Here is a 17,906-nt window from a genome sequence, read left to right on the forward strand (position 1 = left end):
GGTAAGAGCTCCCTGGTCTGGTGCTATACTGCTCTCTGCACCGCAGACATTCCTCAGAGTTGCACATTTACAAAGTGTACACAGGAAACTACCAGCGTGGGGATTGCGCCAATCCCGCCAGTACTCACAGTGAAGAGCTTACGAGCACGTTTTGAGCGGCTTCAGACAAACAGCCTGGAGCCCGCGTCCCAAAACCAACACAGGTTAAACACAAATCAAATCAATGTTTTCACTACCTACCTCCTAGTCCTGCAAACACGGTTAACACGTCAACTGAAACTGATGCGGGTTGTGTTAACGCGGAAAAGGGATACTTCAGCTCTTTATTGGAAAGATTCGTTATACAAATTTCACCACCACTAAGATACACAATAAAAATACAAAACACAGGTCACAGACTGAATCTCAGCATCAACAGTTAATAAATACAGTTAGATACTTTTATATTAGCCTACTATTTTTACATTGTCACCAGATAGACAAAGTATGAATACAGAACACGTAGATACCGTTAGAGAGGGATTATTGCTTACGTTAGCAAGCAGCAAATAAGGGCACAGGATTCTGAACTGAAGAGAACTACTTCCTATCACCAGTGGCATTAAAACACTGCATTTCACAAAGCACTGCTGTTTGTCTAGTGTGTAGAATCAAGAGCAGCATATATCAGACCAATAACCACTACTTGTAATATTATAGAACTTTAAAGGACTTACTTACCTTAAAAATGATTCCTATCTACTCTATAAATATGCAGTTAGTGAAGAAATGAACACTCGCTATCGATACAATGGTTTTACCTGACCACACTGCAACTACGATGGCAGATTGATTTTTCTCCTAGCAAGATAAATGGGATGAGTCGCAGAATTCTTGTTTATGAATCCACACCTAAAAAGCTCGATCCTTCCCCAAACAGCACGCGTGCCGTCCAGTGCTCGTCCTGCAGACCGGGAAGAAGTTCATCATCCGTCACGCTTCTCCGTTCTCCTTTACTCACACGCGGAATTGCACTTACGCCACCTTTCTCTCCGAAGCACAGTCAGCTCTAAGATGGACTTTCAATGCGTCATTATTACTGTGAATAATTTAAAACAAAGGCACCGCAGAGATGCCGCGGAGTTGCATATTTTACCGTTTCACGGTTTCTCAAATTTCCTCAGTAAATCTGACTTGGAACATATGCTGCAGCTAAAGAGAACGTTGACAACAGCTAAGGCTTAATAAGATGACAGATAAGAGCCAATGATCCCGTAAGATTAAAAAAAAAAAGCCTGAAAAAGATCAAAGGAATCTAAAGCCACGCTCCAACTCCTGGTTACTCACGAAGCCTTTTGCTATTCGTCAGATTGCTTTTAAAATAGTGCATCAAAGATAGAAGCAGCGGAAATTGGCAGAATTCAAACCTCACCATCTTGTCGTGTTGAATAATCTCCTGACTACTTAATATTAAAATACTCTGCAAGTCTAGCTAAATGCTAATACCGTTATTAAATTGTTACTGCTAACATGATATGAATTGTACAATGAATGCCTATGAAGACTTTATTCAGACTCTTCCAAACGTCTCAGTGTAACGAAGAATAGTAACAGGATGCGTATCTAGCGGAGCTGACGGAACCGTCTGCTTCCTCATGTCCCAACGAACCGCGGCCCCCAGGGTTCCACAGCACCCAGCGCCGGGAAGAGCTGCTGAGTCCTGCGTGTTTCCCACTTCGATAAATAAGGTTCTGCTCAAGAAAATAAGGGCAACGGGCACCTCCTGCTTTCCTTTCTGAACCCAGGTTTGAGCAAAGCAAAGCTCTGGCTTGTCAGTGAATTTTCCTCTCTCACTAAACCTGAACTGCTCACAGATGCAGCAGCTTTATACTCAATTATGCCTTTGCCATCTATAAATCTTTACCAAAACCAAACAGCTCATCAAGTTGCTCATTATCTCTCGCAAGCGATTCTCTGGTTTGACGGGCTGAGTGACAGTGGTGTCATTACTGACCATCTCCACTGACTGGTTTCTTTTAAGACCTGAGATGAAGTTACGGTGGAAAGAGGTTGGCTCAAAGTATTAAGCACAATCATGTTCAATTAAAAGTAATTGAGAACAGTTTCCTAAACGGACAAATGAGAAAAGTGCCACTAAAAGCACCAGAAAGATACGAAATTCCCTACACTGCACGTCTCACCATACGAAATAATTTTTTTAAAAACTAGAAAAAACAAGTTTTCTTCATATTCCACATTTTATGTTACATGAAAAAAGAAAAAAAAAGGTAAATTATAAGTCTGTACCTCAATCGGAGTCTGAGAACAGAGTAGCAGGAGCTTAGTTTGTCCGTTCCCAGGTTACCTGGTAAAACCCTGTATGGCTTTTAGTCTTTTACCTGCAACAGTGGATGTAATTTTCTAATCGTCTTTACGCTCGCCTGAAAGAAACAGAAAGCAGAACACAAAAAGCCCCCCACACCTTCACTTCTACAGCAACTTCCCCCCCACTCGAAAAAGATTTGGCAGTTCTAAACCGGAGTCTTTCTGCACATATTGCTCCACAGCCGCCCCTCAGGCAGGTTCAGCTCTCTGCGCTGTTAACGACCGTTCCCTAATTGCGTCTAATGACGTGAACCAGCTGCTCGGCTTTCACTAGTGAATGTGACTGGACACGGGTGTGTGCGGGTGGCTGTGGCGTTGCTCAGGGTGGCACCACCAGCAAACTGATTGAGACTGAAACAACTACGTTTGTTATTAGTAATTCTTAGACCTATTTACACACGGTTTGAGCTTTGCAGGGGACTGGAGTACAGTTCGGAAATGCCCACCTTTTTTTTTTCGCTTTCTGATGATGCCAGTTTTGTTTTGGGAATGTCTGTTTTGTGAGTCTGACGGAGGAACACGAGGGAGACGGTTACATTTTACAGCGTTGATGAAGGTATGAATCTGGTATACAATTACTTTGCCTTCGCATCAAAAACACGCTCTCCCTGCACGCGCTCTGCCGAGCCAGCCGCCACCACGGGGAGCGCCGCGCCGGCAGCCTCGTGCTGCCACGGCCCCGCGCTGGGACGGACGCGCTCCATCTTTCTAGGTGGGAAGGCTCGCGAGCCCAGAGCGACGTGTGAAACTTTGGTTTGAGCCCGGCTCCTCGTCGCCTCTTCCCGTTGCAAAGCCGCAAGCGAAAGAACGCGGCTCGTCTTCCCGAGGATTTGAAGAGTTCCTCTTCCAGCCCAAAGAAGACGGGGCACAAACCCTTCACCCTGTAGGTGCTCTGCCCTGCAGCGCCCAAACTAAGCGGAGCGTTGTACTCCCTGGGATCGCTCCGTCCGCACATCGATGACATGCTGCGCTCTGGTGATTCATTCTTCACTGTTAAGCCGCTGATGGAATTCACGCTCTTTGGTATGCCAGGACTAAACCCTTGAATTGGTGGCAGATATTTGGCACTCATCGGTGTACTAGGACTAGTTTCTGGTTTTGTCAGGTCTAAATAGCCTTGATCATCAAAGGGGTTAACGCTGGAGCCTATGCTTAAGCTAGTTCTGTCGGTGAAGGAATCCACGCGCCCCTCGTACCCGAGGTCTGCAGGTGCTGAGCACTGGTGCTGGGGCCATGGCCGTTTGCAGTCTCCGTGGTTTTCTTTATCTTCCCCGCCGTCTTCTTGCCCACCTTGAAAAGAGTTCTCCGTCCAGTCCGACTCCTCGCTCACACTGACTGCGGCGTTCATGTCCCTGAGAAACACCACGATGACAGTAATGTTGTCGCTGGAACCGGCGTCCCGAGCCGATGCCACTAATTTATGTGCTACCATGCTGCTGTCGCCGTTGTTCTCCTTTAGATGGTCAGCCACCACTTTGACCGCCTCATCGGGATTGACGGTGTCGTAGAAGCCGTCGCAGGCTAAAATGAGGTAGTCTTCAGAGCCATCGAGTACAGTGGAGGCAGAGTCTGCGTCCCCACAGATATATGGCTTGTGCTCAGCATCCCCTGTGGAAAAACAACACACAGGTACACAAGACCGGGGGCTGCAGCCAGAGCATCTGGAAGCCCTTTTATTAACACAGCGTGGAGCCAATGACCCTGACCCCAAGTTCAAGAAATGATTTGGAAATTTTTCCCTCAAACTGTAGAGGAAAAAAAAGGTCACTGCTCACAGGTGTACCTTCAGCTGTATTTCAAGTTCTGATCACTAGAAAACTGAAGTTTTAATTAAAAAGAATAGGAAACCTGAGAAAGCCCATTCTTACCAATAGCTCTGGAGACTGACAGGCTCCCGTTCACCCTCCAGGCTCCAAACCAGACCACACAGCCACCGAGTGCCTCAATGCGCTTCTTCTCGTCCTAAACAGCGAGACAACGCAAGAGTTGTTTGGACAGAGCACCTGGTGCTGCCACCGCACTCTGAACGCTCCCAAAAATATCTGGGGTTTTCACAAACACGGCGTGGGGAGATGAGAACAAAAGATTTGCACACAAATCCACACCAACTTCCAAACCAACCGAGAGAACTGGAACACACGCTGCCGCTCCAAGAGACCTTGGCAAAGCAACGCTCAGCGTCCCAGCGTCTCACATAGCGCTGATACCCGTCGGCCTCGGTGCTGAACGCTGCCCGGGGGTATTGAAAACAGGCCGTTCTCACCTCTCGATCTGGTTTGTGGGGTTTCATCAGCTCCACGGCTTGGCCTCTTCTCACGAGCATCACCTGGGAGTCCCCCAGCCAAGCCACGTGCAGCATATTTCCTCGGATGAAAGTCACCACGCCGGTGGTTCCACAGCGCAGACTCTGGAAAGGGTGAAAAAAACACCACCAGCTTTCAATAAGCAAATAAGAACCATTTCAAAGTGGCTGAATGCAAGTGATCAGTTGTGCCCCGTGACTTTTTGGAAGCGGGGCTGTGGCACTGCGCTGCTGTTCTAGTGCGTTCCTGTGCCCACTTCCTATCTGCTGATAGAAACGCGTGATGTTAATGAATTTGGAGGGAGGTTTATTTGTAAACATCTTGAGTTCCCTGCACTTAACTCAGCCCTTCCATAAGTTTAGGAGGTCTAGGGGCGAGTTATCCATTTATTCTTGCTTTCTGGAGCTAAGAACAATGTGTGTTGTAGAGATGAGGGAAAAAAAGCCACCCCAAGGACTAAACTGAGTTGGCAGGTAAACACAAGAACAGCAGCAGCATCCTGCTAAATGAACTGGACACTGTGAGAAGCTGAGGGCAACATCTTTACGGAACACGAAGCACCAGCTCTGTGGGCTCACACGGACAGCTCTGTGCTGAGGGCACAGCGCTCGGAGCAGCCCTGCTGACCAGGACACAATGCACAGATTAACTCTGTCGGAGTCAGGGCCAGGTAACTCAGTCACCTCTCGGGCTGCCTTCTGGACAAAGCGCTCGTCGGTCACGCGGAAAGCTCGGCACAGGGCTTCTGCCGGGTCCTGCTGGAACATCTCCTGGTGCACCATGTTCACGTGGAGATGGATGGAGGCGTAGATGGCAGCGTCCACTCCCCCGTGGCCATCAAACACTGCAAAATAAGCTTGTTCCTCTTGGTCCTGTCAATGGAAACACATGGAGAAAAGCACTCAGGAGAAAGCAATGCAAACAGCTCATTGGATTGTGGTAAACTTTTGAACTTGAGATTTGTGGTGTCCTCATTAAATTGCACTTGGAAAAACAAACCACTCAGACCATCTTCACTTGCATCAATGGGAAATTTTCACCTCATTGCTGGCGAATTCCAGCTGCAAACTGCAGGAGACATCCTGCAAGAATCACCCGTGTAGCGCGCTCAGTGCTGCTTATGTCCCATTTGTTACAGTTCAGTCACTCAACTCAAATAGGAAGTGCCATTCCTATCAAACTGTGCAGGAGTTTTTGTGACTGCAAAACCACAGAGCGAGAACATCCAATACGGTTTGCATGGAGTCTACATCAAGTCTGGAATCCACCAGGGATAAAATGCCAGTACAGTTAAGATGTGAAGCCAGCCAGCCCCTGCTTTCATTCTCTTTTTAAAAATCCATTCCATGTCACCTTAGATGCCTGTTTTTTAAAAAAACACTCTATGTAGTCTCTCATCAGATAATTGTGATTACATTCACAAGTCAAATACAGCAAAATCACTCATTTTCAAGGCAGTTTTCTCAGCTTCCCCTTATCTGTTCAGAGAAACAATGCTGAACCAAGAGTGATCAGCTCCTGTGTCTGTTCTCACACAGAACACACCAACCCCCTGTCAGCGCCAATTCAACCTTGACAGCAGCTCAATGACTGGAATATTTGTACATTGTAATCTGTAAGTAATGGGCTCCAACACACGTTGGAATAAGAAAGCTGAGAACTGACAGGCAGAGGAAACATCTATCTCTGTTTGCATTAATATAGTTTAAAGGCAAGAACGTGGATGGGGCAGAAGATGGTTATTAAAGTGACAGGATGTAACAAAGAATTAATTATGCAGCAATGTGATCCTAAAGGTAAAATTCTTGCCACTTTCTTCTAATTGCTGTTTTTCAGTGTCCAGATTTATATATGAAGGAAGAACGAGCATGAATATTTGACCAATGGCCACATAAGGAAATTAATGGAAGGAAGTCTGGGCCCAGTCCCACCAAAGTATTTGTGTCGCTAGATTCTTGTGAACAGCACAAGTTTGGGTTTGGTTGTGGTGGTGGTTTTTGTGTGGTGTTTTTTTTGGGTGTGTTTTAGTGTTTTGCCTCCTGGCAGTCAATCCTCTGGTCCCTCACAGCTACAGCTTTCATTTACACAGTAAAAAACTGCCTAGTTCCCCAAGAATGGAAACTGTATTGGGCATATGCATTTGTTTGCCACCCGATCTCTTTTTACCTCAAGGTTGAAGAGCATGTTGAAGTCTGGGATGCAGACGTGCTTGTCTTCCATCTTCCTGCGCATGTTCTTGATGGCGTGGATGGATGTCTCGTAGTAGCGGTGGGGCTTCGGCTGCAGCGGAAAGTCTTTCACCCAGTTGCTGCAGATCTCGTGCAGTTTGCTGAACACTAAGCGGGCCAGCTTCACTGTCTCGATCTCTGGGGACGGCAAAAACCACAAATGAAAGGCTGAGAGCGTTATTAAGTAAGAATTTTTTTCTTGCATACATTACAAAGATGAAACAAAACCATTTTAGCCAAGCAGTTGAAATGGGCATCAGCAGGGAAATCCTGGGCTCTGACACATGAAGGAGGAAGCCGAACTCGCCATAATCAGCATTCATCAGTGAGCAGCTCGTTGTTTGTTTGTCTTTTTAACTTAAACGTTCCCCCGTGCCTTTAGGGAACTCATTTGCAGCATCAGGAAATATGAAAACCAAGTACTTTTCCCCCGGTATGTGCTGCCCTATGTCACTCTGTGTCACAGCAGCTCTGACAGGGATGTTGCCACGGCGTGTAGCATCATGTACCAAAACCACAACCCACTGCAATGACATCGTGCTGGTTTTAGACCAAAATGTCTATTCCAAACAACACTTCTTTGCAGCAATGAGGAAATACGGTGGCAAATAACCTACAGAAATTAAGAGTGTTACTTGAAGTTGTTTTGGAGGTGTGCACATTCAGTAGTGTACACATTCAGGTACCTTCTTAATTTCACAACATTATTTCCAGATTCCTGACTGGACTGCGTGTCAAAGAAATTGTGTGATCAAATGAGAAAACCATAAAGGTCTTAAATTGAAGAAAATGCTGAACTGTTACTCCTGATAAATAGTCATTTTAAAATGTAAAAACTAAGGCACTTGACAATTGTTCTGAAGTTCAGGGGAGGAAAACAGGAAGAAAACATAAGAGCTGAACACATCAAAATCTCTTTGTACATGATCATTCACCAAAGCCAGAGATGTTCAAAGCTAAACAGCAGCAATCCACGAGCATCACTCATTCCTGGAGGAGGAACGGCTCAAGTACAGGGAGCAGAGGGGAGAGTTACAGCATCTCGCGGTTCACAGAAATTCTGTGAAGAACTTAAAAGCAGTATTTACTAATTTCTGTACTAGATCTACATAAGATATGGGGTATCGGGATCAGGGAGCAGGATCCTTGGCTCTGCTGATTATGAGTTGGTTACAGCTTGATCTGCAAGAGCAGCAGTTTAGCTGGAAATCAGCTATATACACAATGGAAAGAAGGAGCCCCAGCCTCCTGATCACATAGCTTCAAAAACAAGTGCTGGAAATCAAACCATTGGGTCATCCCACCACTGCCACAGCAACGGGTACCATTCCCGCAACACTTCCACTCTCCCACTGGCAACACCAGGATTCTTTTTGTTGGGTAATATATTTAAAGAGGGGACACGTCCAAATTACATTTTCAGAAGTGAACCCCACTGAATTGTTCTTCCATTTTTTTTTTGTCCCAGCGGACACGTGTGAAGGGGGACGGTGCACAATCCGTGTCACGTGGCTGTCACGTGGCTGTCACACTTCAAAGCATCACTCTGACGGAGTAAAACCCATGGCTGCGCTGGGACACCCACCACCCATCCCCAGCGGGGAGTACGCGGAGTGTCAGCATCACCAATAATTGCTCCTGGGGGTAAAACAGGAGAAAGGCTCGTAACAACAGTCAAACCACCCCCTCACAGCTGTAGATTACTCATCAATTGTTAATGCTGCAGCGCTGAGGCAGAGCTGACTCAGCTGTCATCGTGGTGTGTCACCGAGCATCTCATTTCCCTCCTGCTGCTCCCAAATCCCCAGCATTGGAAGTTGCACTTAATTGTAACACAGCTAGTGGGAAATACAACTCGTGTGTTGTTGCTCCCAAAGACAACTGACTTTAGAACAAATATCAGGGTAGAGAGAACACCAGTCACCAGGTTCTGCTTTTTAGCACCTACATTTGAAGACCTTTCTTGAAAACATGGACAGTGTGACAACAGGGATCAGTAGCCGGGTTTGTAGACACGTTATCAAGCCAATGACCAAGGGTTTCCTTAATCTAAGAACTCCAGTCACTCTGAATATATCAGGCCCATATTTTTGCATTCCTAAGATTCGCATTCTTCTTCCATGAAGCTTCTGATTTCCTTTCCACCAGCGCACCAAGAGCTGTTGTTACCAGTCCCAAGCCTGCGATGTCATTTGTCATGTTGCGCTGCTCAGACTGAAATATGTCACTAAGGACATCTGGAATCAGTTTTTTTCTTCTAGCAAATTCAAACTTGAGGCAAATCGGGTAAATGTCTCCTTATATTATACAGAGTAAAAATCTTTATGGATTCATATGAAAAACTGACATAGAACTGGGTATCAAGACCAGGCGGCTAAATGGAGCTTGGTTTTGCATTCTGCAGCAGTCCAAACACCATTTGGAGAAACTGTGAACTCTGAGCACAAAACTTTCAGGATGTAGAAATCCCATTTTCATCACCTGCTGCAGTTCCCTTTATTTTCTTTCAGAGCACAAAATCTCCCTGTGGTAGCAGGTCGGGCACTGGCGGTCACGGCGGAACCAGCCCGCGTTTCTCAAAGGATTCCTGCCAGGAAAGTCAGCTCGAATGGAACTGCTGACCTTTTGCAATGAAATCTCCTTCAGCCGCGCATGAATCCCCCTGGTTTTGTTGTGGTTTTCTTAGCCAAACCTTGCATGGCTGGAGCTAATGCTCATTTTCAAACATTTTCACTTATGGTATATTATTAGGAATTGTGGTATTCATATGAAACTAGTGATTTACTACTGTCCAGAAGATCTTCTCCCTCTTTATCTTCATATTTTAACACTTCATATTGCATCTCTAAAGGCGTATTTTATTGTCAAGTACCTTAATTATGACAATTTACCTCAACACGCTGCATCTGGAGTCATATTTTTAGTGCCTGCTATAGCCCATACATGTATCAATCTATGTTTGCATCTGTGTATTACAGATTTAGATATATTTAAATGTCAGTTTCTGTAGGTGTGAGAGTTTTGCGGTTTATGCTTATTTTCTTTTTCGTTCAACTCTTCAGATATTCTGTGTGGAGGCTGAGTCAACATTTCCTTGGAGACTGTCAAATATTTATGCAAGTCTCAGAGATCTCAATTTGAAATGAATGAAGGCTGCTCAGCCAGAACAATGACAAATCTATTCCATTTACCTGCTCAGTAGGAGGAGGCAGCAGTACCTACAGAAAGGGAACCCATAGCATGTTCTTTTTCTCAGGACTACAAAGCCTAAAGTGCTTATAAAGAAATTCAGGGCCACCAGATACAGTCTTATTAAGGTGCTCTTAAATAAAGGAGTGATTTCCATCTGGTCTTAAGGAGAAAAATTCAATAAAAGACTCAAATACAACCAGAGAAAGGCATTTAAAAATAGAGAAAGAATACAAATAGCAAAAATTGAAACTAGACGGATTCAAAGATGAGGAAGCTTTGATTAAAATTAGCCACTAGCTCTATCAGGAGTGGTGGTGAATTCTTCATCAATATGGGATATTCCTTTGCAAGAAACCTAGTGCAACCTCAATTAGGTAGCTGGTAAAATACATTAATTTGAGGAAAATCTCGTACTGTTCAAGTGGTCAGACTAGATGGATCACTGAAGCCAGTGCTGACTTTAAAAGTCTCTGAATTATCTGCAAAGTGTTCCAGTGTGCAGTGGAAACGAAAGATCCGCGCCATGTAAATTGTACATTGCCATGCGCAGATGTACTTACGTATGATCCCGTCTGCGTTGTCCACGTGCTTTGGTAAGTAGTGTGCCGAAAGGTCGCTCTGCAGGACTTCATCTGATGTTGCTCTCGCCAAAGCAGCCGCCAAAAATGAAGGGCAGTTACTGGAAAAGAAAAAAAAAACGCAAAAATAAACTCACAAAAAGATATTTTCATCTGATTTAGCAAGATAACTTGTAGTCAGGGAAATACATAACAATACTCTTCTATAAACCAACAGGAACTTGAACCAGGATTTGTCAGACTTCCAATTATTCTTTGCTAGACGGCACCACAACCCTGCAGCAAGACCTCAAACCCACCATACAGATTCCAGTAACCCCGTTTCACTCTTATGTTCCCTGTTCTTAAGCTTTAATGTTCCATTCGATAACCTCTATTTAAATGCTTTTCAAATCAGACCTGGACCCCCCTGCAGACTCCATCATGCAGCCCTTGCTTAGTGCATGCTTTCTACATGTGCATTATGGATTTTTATCTAAAGCCCAATAGTTTCTACTAAGAATTAGAGTCAGGATTCCAAAAGATAAGAGAAATTCTCAGATTTCCAAGTGTCCAAAACCTCACCAAGGGACACCAAAAGTCAAGGCAAACTCACAGGAGCTACGAAGTTGATGTGCATAAGGTTAAAAAGCTCCCTGATGAATGATCTCTATCGAGAGCAAAGTGGCTTTAACTCACTGTAGCTTAATTAAACCTGGTATCTCCCAAGGTTAATTAATCTATAGCAATCCAAGGCCACTTTATTGTACATTATCTCATTCAAGAGGAGTCTAATACCTCTTAATTTATGCATAACTTTGTATTTCCCACCGGTCTGCCTTAACTTCTCCAGGTGTCTCTTGCTGACACAGCCTGAAATTCCCATTTCCATAGTTCTCATTGGGGGTATCAATGTCCTGCACCAAGACGTGTCCATTGCAGGACCCCGCAGAGACCTCCCAGCTCATTTCAGTCCCAGAAACTGTCCATAAGTGACAGAATTTTGTATCTGCTAGTCCAGGAGTATGTAACAGATTAAGAAAATGTACGCAAAGTAAGTCCTCTGACCTTTATTATTTACTATTCAGCATATCAGGAAATCCCAGGGCTGCCTCTGCCCGCACAACACGGCACCTCTGATCCCATTTACACACAGCAAAGCGCGGTGGGGAGAGGGAAACACCCCGGGACCTCTTCTGCTTCTGGCACGTGTAGAAGGTGGTTTTCATCTCATCTTGACTGCCTTTATTTAGCTCACAAAGAGCAGGTTTTTCATGTCTATTATTAGCTCCAACCCTCCAGAGCAGTGATACTGGTTACTGTTCATGCTACATGCAATTTCCATGTTACGACGACAGTGAGAGGCTGCGATGCCTGGGATAGAATAATTATGCCAGTGGTTAGCAACGTTCTGAAAAACTGCAGAGAAAGAGGAAGGCTCAGCCTAAATAAGGTGCAGCAGAAGAATCCGCGCTGAACGCATTTACAGACACAAGGCGGACATCAGTCGCTTGGAACAGGAACACCAGTCGCAGGAACATCTACTAATGGGCAAAGAGGGAACCTGGTTAAGAACTGAGGCAACAAAGTTGCTAAAATAGAGATTTTAGACCCAAACAGCAGGGGAAAAATAACCCAGACACAAGGAACCTCCGCTCAGCCGGGGCTGGGAACCCCCTGTCTATGAAGAGCCACAGCCAGGAACATTCACACCTGAAATTGTAGATATTATTTTAGCCAATTGCAAAATTGACAGGTGCCTTTAGAGCTGGTCAGGGTATGTCCCCAATCAGCTCCAAATGTTACTCCCAGGTCCCTGCAGCCAGCGCTAGCGGTTTCCACCACAGCTCTTTATTCAGCCAGAGCGCGCATTTCCATTACAATGCTAAACCTACACAAAAAGCCGCTAAAGATGTTATTAGATAAATTAGAGGATTTTAAGTACATCCTTCCTGATTCTCTGGCAGCGTGGGTGCGCTCAGAACACCCACAGTTGCATTGCGGCAATCCTGGAATAACTCTGCTAAGGTAATAAATCAAGCCTAAAAGTGGGCCGTTTCCATCAATTAAGTTTGAGAAAAACAGTCTGAAGTGGGCTTAGCTCAGCCCACGTACTATTATGTTACCAGCTTAACACACAACTCTACTCCTTCCTGATAGCATTAAAGCGGGGAAGGTTTTCCAAACATTTTCTCTGAGCTATTCCTCTGTGCTTTAGATCTAATATAAGGTCTGCTACTAAAAAAAAAGAGATGGCAAATTTAAAATTCGTATTGCGTGAAAGTTCACCGTTGGGGTTTGAGTGGCTCATCACTTTTGATGGAAAAGGTAGAGGAAATAAATCAGCTGAAGGCTTTCCTTCTATGTCTGGCCACTCTTTGTCCTAATAATAACTGCTGCTTGCCGAAGAATTAATTGCCCTCGACATTTGTTCATCACAAAGCTTCTTATGTAGCCATTAGAGGACTATGCCATGTAAGCAGGGAAGTGACCAGATGCAGACAGATGATTTCCTCTTCCTGATTAGCACAACTCAACATCTACTTCTCTTACTCGGCTCCTGAGAGGACTTTAGTTGAATTACTTCTCCCCTTCAAGGAACAGCAGACTGCGCTGGAGGTTGTTTTACTTCTTTTTAAATAGATCAGACGTTGAAGTCAAACCACTACCAGGACACTTCATTATTGTTACATCAAGACAAATGGAGAATCGGGTCTAGGATTGTTGTTTCTATCACAAAAGCAAACAGTCCAGTGATCACCTACGGCATCCCACTAAACAGCAAAGCCCCTGCTGGTGGTTCTCACCCGTTCTTGCATCTTTGACACAAAACAAGCAGCAGCAGAGAGGATGTACGGGGACACCGAGGCGCGCTGCGTCCCGCTGTAATGAGGATTACCTGCCTGCCGGCCGCTCAAATTCTTCTGCCACAGTCTAGATGCTCAAATGTTATTAGTCATTAAGTTATGACAAACTGAAACTGGGAGGGCACAATCTTGTTCAGCGGAGAGCCAAGAGCTCGAATGCCTCTGTCTATTCATAGCTGTGCCACTAATTCGGCGGCCGACCTTGGACGCGTCACTTTGCCACTCAGACCTTTGATTCCTCCTCTACAAACCAGGGATGATAATGTCATTTCCTGGGGGAGAGGAGGAGGAGGAATGCCGTAGAAGGCTTAATTCAGCATTTGTAAAATACTATGAGATTTCTAGATAAGGGCACAAGTGAAGGGAAAAATATCAAGATGATAGTGGGAGATGTTTTCAACCTATACAAGATTTATGGAGCTTTCACACTTGACGAGCTCTAGCCAGGCAGGTTCAGTCTGATGCAGGCAGCCAACTCAGGGCCAGCAACAACTGCACGAAGTAAACACATTTTTAGAAAAGTTGATACATCTCAAAAGGGGAAAACCACAAAAAAAAAGACACCAAGTTCTTAAAACTCGGTAATGCTGGTGTTCCCGGAGCACTAGCACTGCTGATGGGAACATGATGCTACAGGCGCGTTACTGCCCATCACCAAAATATACAATCAAGCGGCACCAGTGTGAGAAGAGTTAATGCTGCTGTGGTCTGGTGTGACTGGTGAGGCATCACCAACCCAAACAAAGCACGAAAAATGGGCTGAAGTGTGCTGGTGCCTTTCAAAGGCCAAACTGGTCAGTAAATCACAAAACACAGTGTTCCTATTACCTCAAGAATTCCCTGACGCTGCAGAACGGCAATTGTTTTAGTTAGAATGAAACACGATTTAAATAGAAATGCTATTCAATCTGCTGAAACACAAAACAAATCCACAGGCAAACAGTATAAAGCATCATATATAGTTTCACACAGCAATGCAGGGCCAAGAACATGACCTGAAAAGAACCAAGCACAGCACATTCCCATAAGGCCTATAATTTACTGTGTTAGTAAAAGACTTAGTAGGGATGACAAGCTAACTGCACCCTTTCCAAAAGACATTACACAAGGGATGCAGTTTGGTAAACACTCCTGCGTTCATGTGGCCTGTTGCAAGTTCTTGTTAGAAAGCAAGTTTTGCAAGATTCAGTTGAAGAAAAACCTCATTTGTCCCCAGCCTGTATTTACAAAACACTCCAAAGCCTCCTGAGACTTCTTCCAGATGGAGCTTCTGATACAGCCTGGAAGCTCTTTGAAGAAGCCTTTAAAGTCTTTATTATTGAGAGTTCCCATGCTGTGAACTGCAGTACTAACGAGCAGAGAAATTCTTTGGCAAGATCCCTGGGCCGTTTACCCCCATCCTGTTTCGGTGGCCACCCAGAAGGACGGGGGTGCCAGCCCAGGGGCTTTGGTTCGTCTACCCCCTGAGTCAGACAGGACTCAGGGAGGAATATGTTGTTAAGCAGCCCTTAGACCCCCAAATTATTACAGATGTATCTTGTAATTATGCCGAGCAGATGCTATTTCAGCCCCAGTCTCTGCAGGGTCCCCTCGCCCACAGAGCATCGCTCAGGGCTCCGCTCTGACCGGGCTCTTCTGTGGCTTTGCACAGCTGGAGAAACTTTTGATGTGCATTCAAAGCCGGCTCACGGTGGACAAACCAAGTATGTTTATTTCCCTGGCACGTGGCAAAACCTTGCACTAGATTTTAGCTGCTGCAGTGAGTTACTAAAAAAAAACCCAGCACACACGCAGAAAAGAAACAAATAGAAAAAACAATGCACCTTTTAAAAGATTGCATAACCAGAGCTCCTTGAGAAGTCATTTGAGCTGGCAGTGTTGAGACAGTAAAGATGCTTGATAAATGCGTTTGAAGGAGCTGAAAATGTGCTACACAAGGAAGCTGCTATCTATAGGCTTCCCAGAGACAGCTGCCTGGTCACATCCAAAGTGATTCTGTCCTTGTGGTGACAGTTGTAAGCAACACAAATATAATATACAACCATTACAAAAATACGCTCTTTCCAATGTGTTTACCATGTCCTCATTCTATACAGACACTGTGGTGGTATCGCTTTTTTACCAAATATTTAACCTTTTGCATTGTGCTCACAGCCATATTCTAGTAAGTATGATCAAGTTTATATAGACGTTTTCCTGCAGTTGAGTCTATCTTAACTGGACATTTAAAAAATAATACAGAGGTGAACTGCTCGTCAGAAAACATCTTCAACAGCTGGATTAAGATGCCTCAACATTATTTATCACTGTATGTATTTTTTAATAGCTGTATCTTACTTGTCAAAGCATTTACAGAGACTACAAGCTCAGAAATGTCCTAAAGGCTCCACAGATAAATACAGTGAATGAGAATAGAATTAATTCCATAAGAACAATAATTTCCCTCTTCAAGTTCTCATTAGGCTTGGAGATTTTGCTGACAGTGAATAATACAAGTTCTCAACTTATTGGCCATCATTGAAAGTCTGTCTCATAAAACAGAATAAAACCTTTTATGGAGCTCACACTTGGCAGCTCTGACTAAGAGAGGTGAAAATACCCCGCTGGACCAGCCCACCCCATTCTCACCCATCCTGCCGCCCGTTTTCAGACCACTGACAGGTCCTCAGGGGCCTCAGCACATCTGTTGAGTTCCATTGGAACTGGCCTGCAGGTTTAAGCTTATCAGCAGGAGGAACCCAACCAAGCAGCAAAGCCTGGATTCCCTGACCAACCAGACTTTTGGAATTGATGCTACTCGAATTTCACCTGACAATACAGGTCATGAAGGGAAAGCCTTGAGTTTAAACATACAGTCTTCAACACACAAATTAGACTGAGGCCTCCAATTCATTTTCGGCTGGGTAGCAAGTCACTGCTCCCTTCCTCTGGAGGGGCGAGTGCACATAGCACGAGACAGAACCAACAACATGTAAGCAAAACAAAATACAAAGGTGGCCTTAGTCTCTTTGATGTGGTACAATGCTGTGAAGGCCAGTGTACACTTCAAAAATAAATGGTTGCTGACCACAAACCACTCACAAGCATTTGTGATTTAATGACTGCCACTAAAACACAATTGACACTGAAGGGGTGAATTGTGAAGAATCCAAACTACATAAAACAGCTTCTGCAGAGCTGTTCGGCTGAACAGATTGTCTGTATATTATCTTTGAAACCTAATTCTATGATTCTCTAACTCATTCTCACAATATGGCAGTTCTGAGGTTACTTATATTTCAATCTCTGTGGAGCTGATGCCACCCGCATTAAAGCTGCTTTTAAAATGACAGGAGTCGTCTGCTGTAACATGAACAACCCTTAAAAACTCAAGATGAATCTTCCAGCAGCTGAAAGCCAAATTACTGCAAGAAATTGAATTCCCAGAAGTGACTGTGTGATAGTTTTCTTCATTACATCAGAGAATTGAAGACACAAAGTTTGCTGTTGACAATCATATTCCAGGACTGGAGTCCTTCACAGCCGTATTATATCCATCTGTTATTAAAGGTAAACCTGGACTCAGAAGGAATGCGAAAGGAAACCATTTTATTATAGAAATGGACCAGAATCCATCAACTTCAGTTACAATAGTGAGACCTTGAGGATGTATCTTTATAGGAGTCTCCCCCATCTAAATCAGAACCTTTTCTACCCAAGTGGCAAGATTCTGAGGGACTGGATAGTTTTTTATTAAATTTTAGTTGCTGCTATAAAATGCGTTTTACAAAATTATAAAAATGTTATTATAAAGTTTTAAAAATACTAGCAAGCCACCTATTTGATGGACATTTGTTATAAAGCTTAAATCTCTAGGGCTCACCTATGAAAAAGCAAGCACATAGTAAAAAGAAAGAAAAATTGTATTTACCCTCTCATTAGTTAATCAAAATAAAGAAAATTTATTGGAATAATCCATACATATATACTGAGATGAAAGATCCTTCTGGTTTTGTTGCTATTGTTTTACAGGGTTACCCTGCACGTTTACCGGGTGCGTTCTCTGTTCCAACAGAAACACTCTGCGCCCGAGTGACTCGCGTACCTTGGAACCAGAGCCTTCCGGCTGCCATTCCAAAAACCTGTCACTGCTTAATTAGCATCTCCGTGTCTGGAGCGGTAACGGAGCCCACAAGGTGCACGCTGACCTGAGGAAATACATTTCTTAACTGGAAACCCAATGTCAACACCAGTTACCTCATGGTGAGTGTGGCCCGTTTAAAAGCTCTCCAGGACATTAAAAATGTCATTGATTTTTCTCTCTTTGGCTCTCAGTCAATTTGGAAGTCAGCATAATTCAATATCTTTCTACTAGGTCCATTAGCAAAGAAAGGAATCCATGCTTCAATCTATGCT

General features: G+C 44.3%; 1 protein-coding gene across 1 annotated transcript in view; it reads right to left on the reverse strand.

Annotated features, from left to right (window-relative positions):
* Positions 1–2,896: 2,896 nt before the first annotated feature.
* The window catches only part of PPM1E (protein phosphatase, Mg2+/Mn2+ dependent 1E), a gene marked incomplete at both ends in the record, with an annotated part of 52,770 nt that continues 37,760 nt past the window's right edge, over positions 2,897–17,906 (reverse strand). The window contains 6 exons of the mRNA XM_080357278.1: positions 2,897–3,972; positions 4,233–4,326; positions 4,628–4,771; positions 5,351–5,539; positions 6,834–7,033; positions 10,648–10,766. Coding sequence (XP_080213404.1) covers positions 2,897–3,972; positions 4,233–4,326; positions 4,628–4,771; positions 5,351–5,539; positions 6,834–7,033; positions 10,648–10,766 — 1,822 coding nt within the window. The remainder of the gene's footprint in view (positions 3,973–4,232; positions 4,327–4,627; positions 4,772–5,350; positions 5,540–6,833; positions 7,034–10,647; positions 10,767–17,906) is intronic.

Source organism: Nesoenas mayeri, assembly GCF_963082525.1.
Source record: "Nesoenas mayeri genome assembly, chromosome: 20".
In the NCBI taxonomy this organism is placed as follows: domain Eukaryota; kingdom Metazoa; phylum Chordata; class Aves; order Columbiformes; family Columbidae; genus Nesoenas; species Nesoenas mayeri.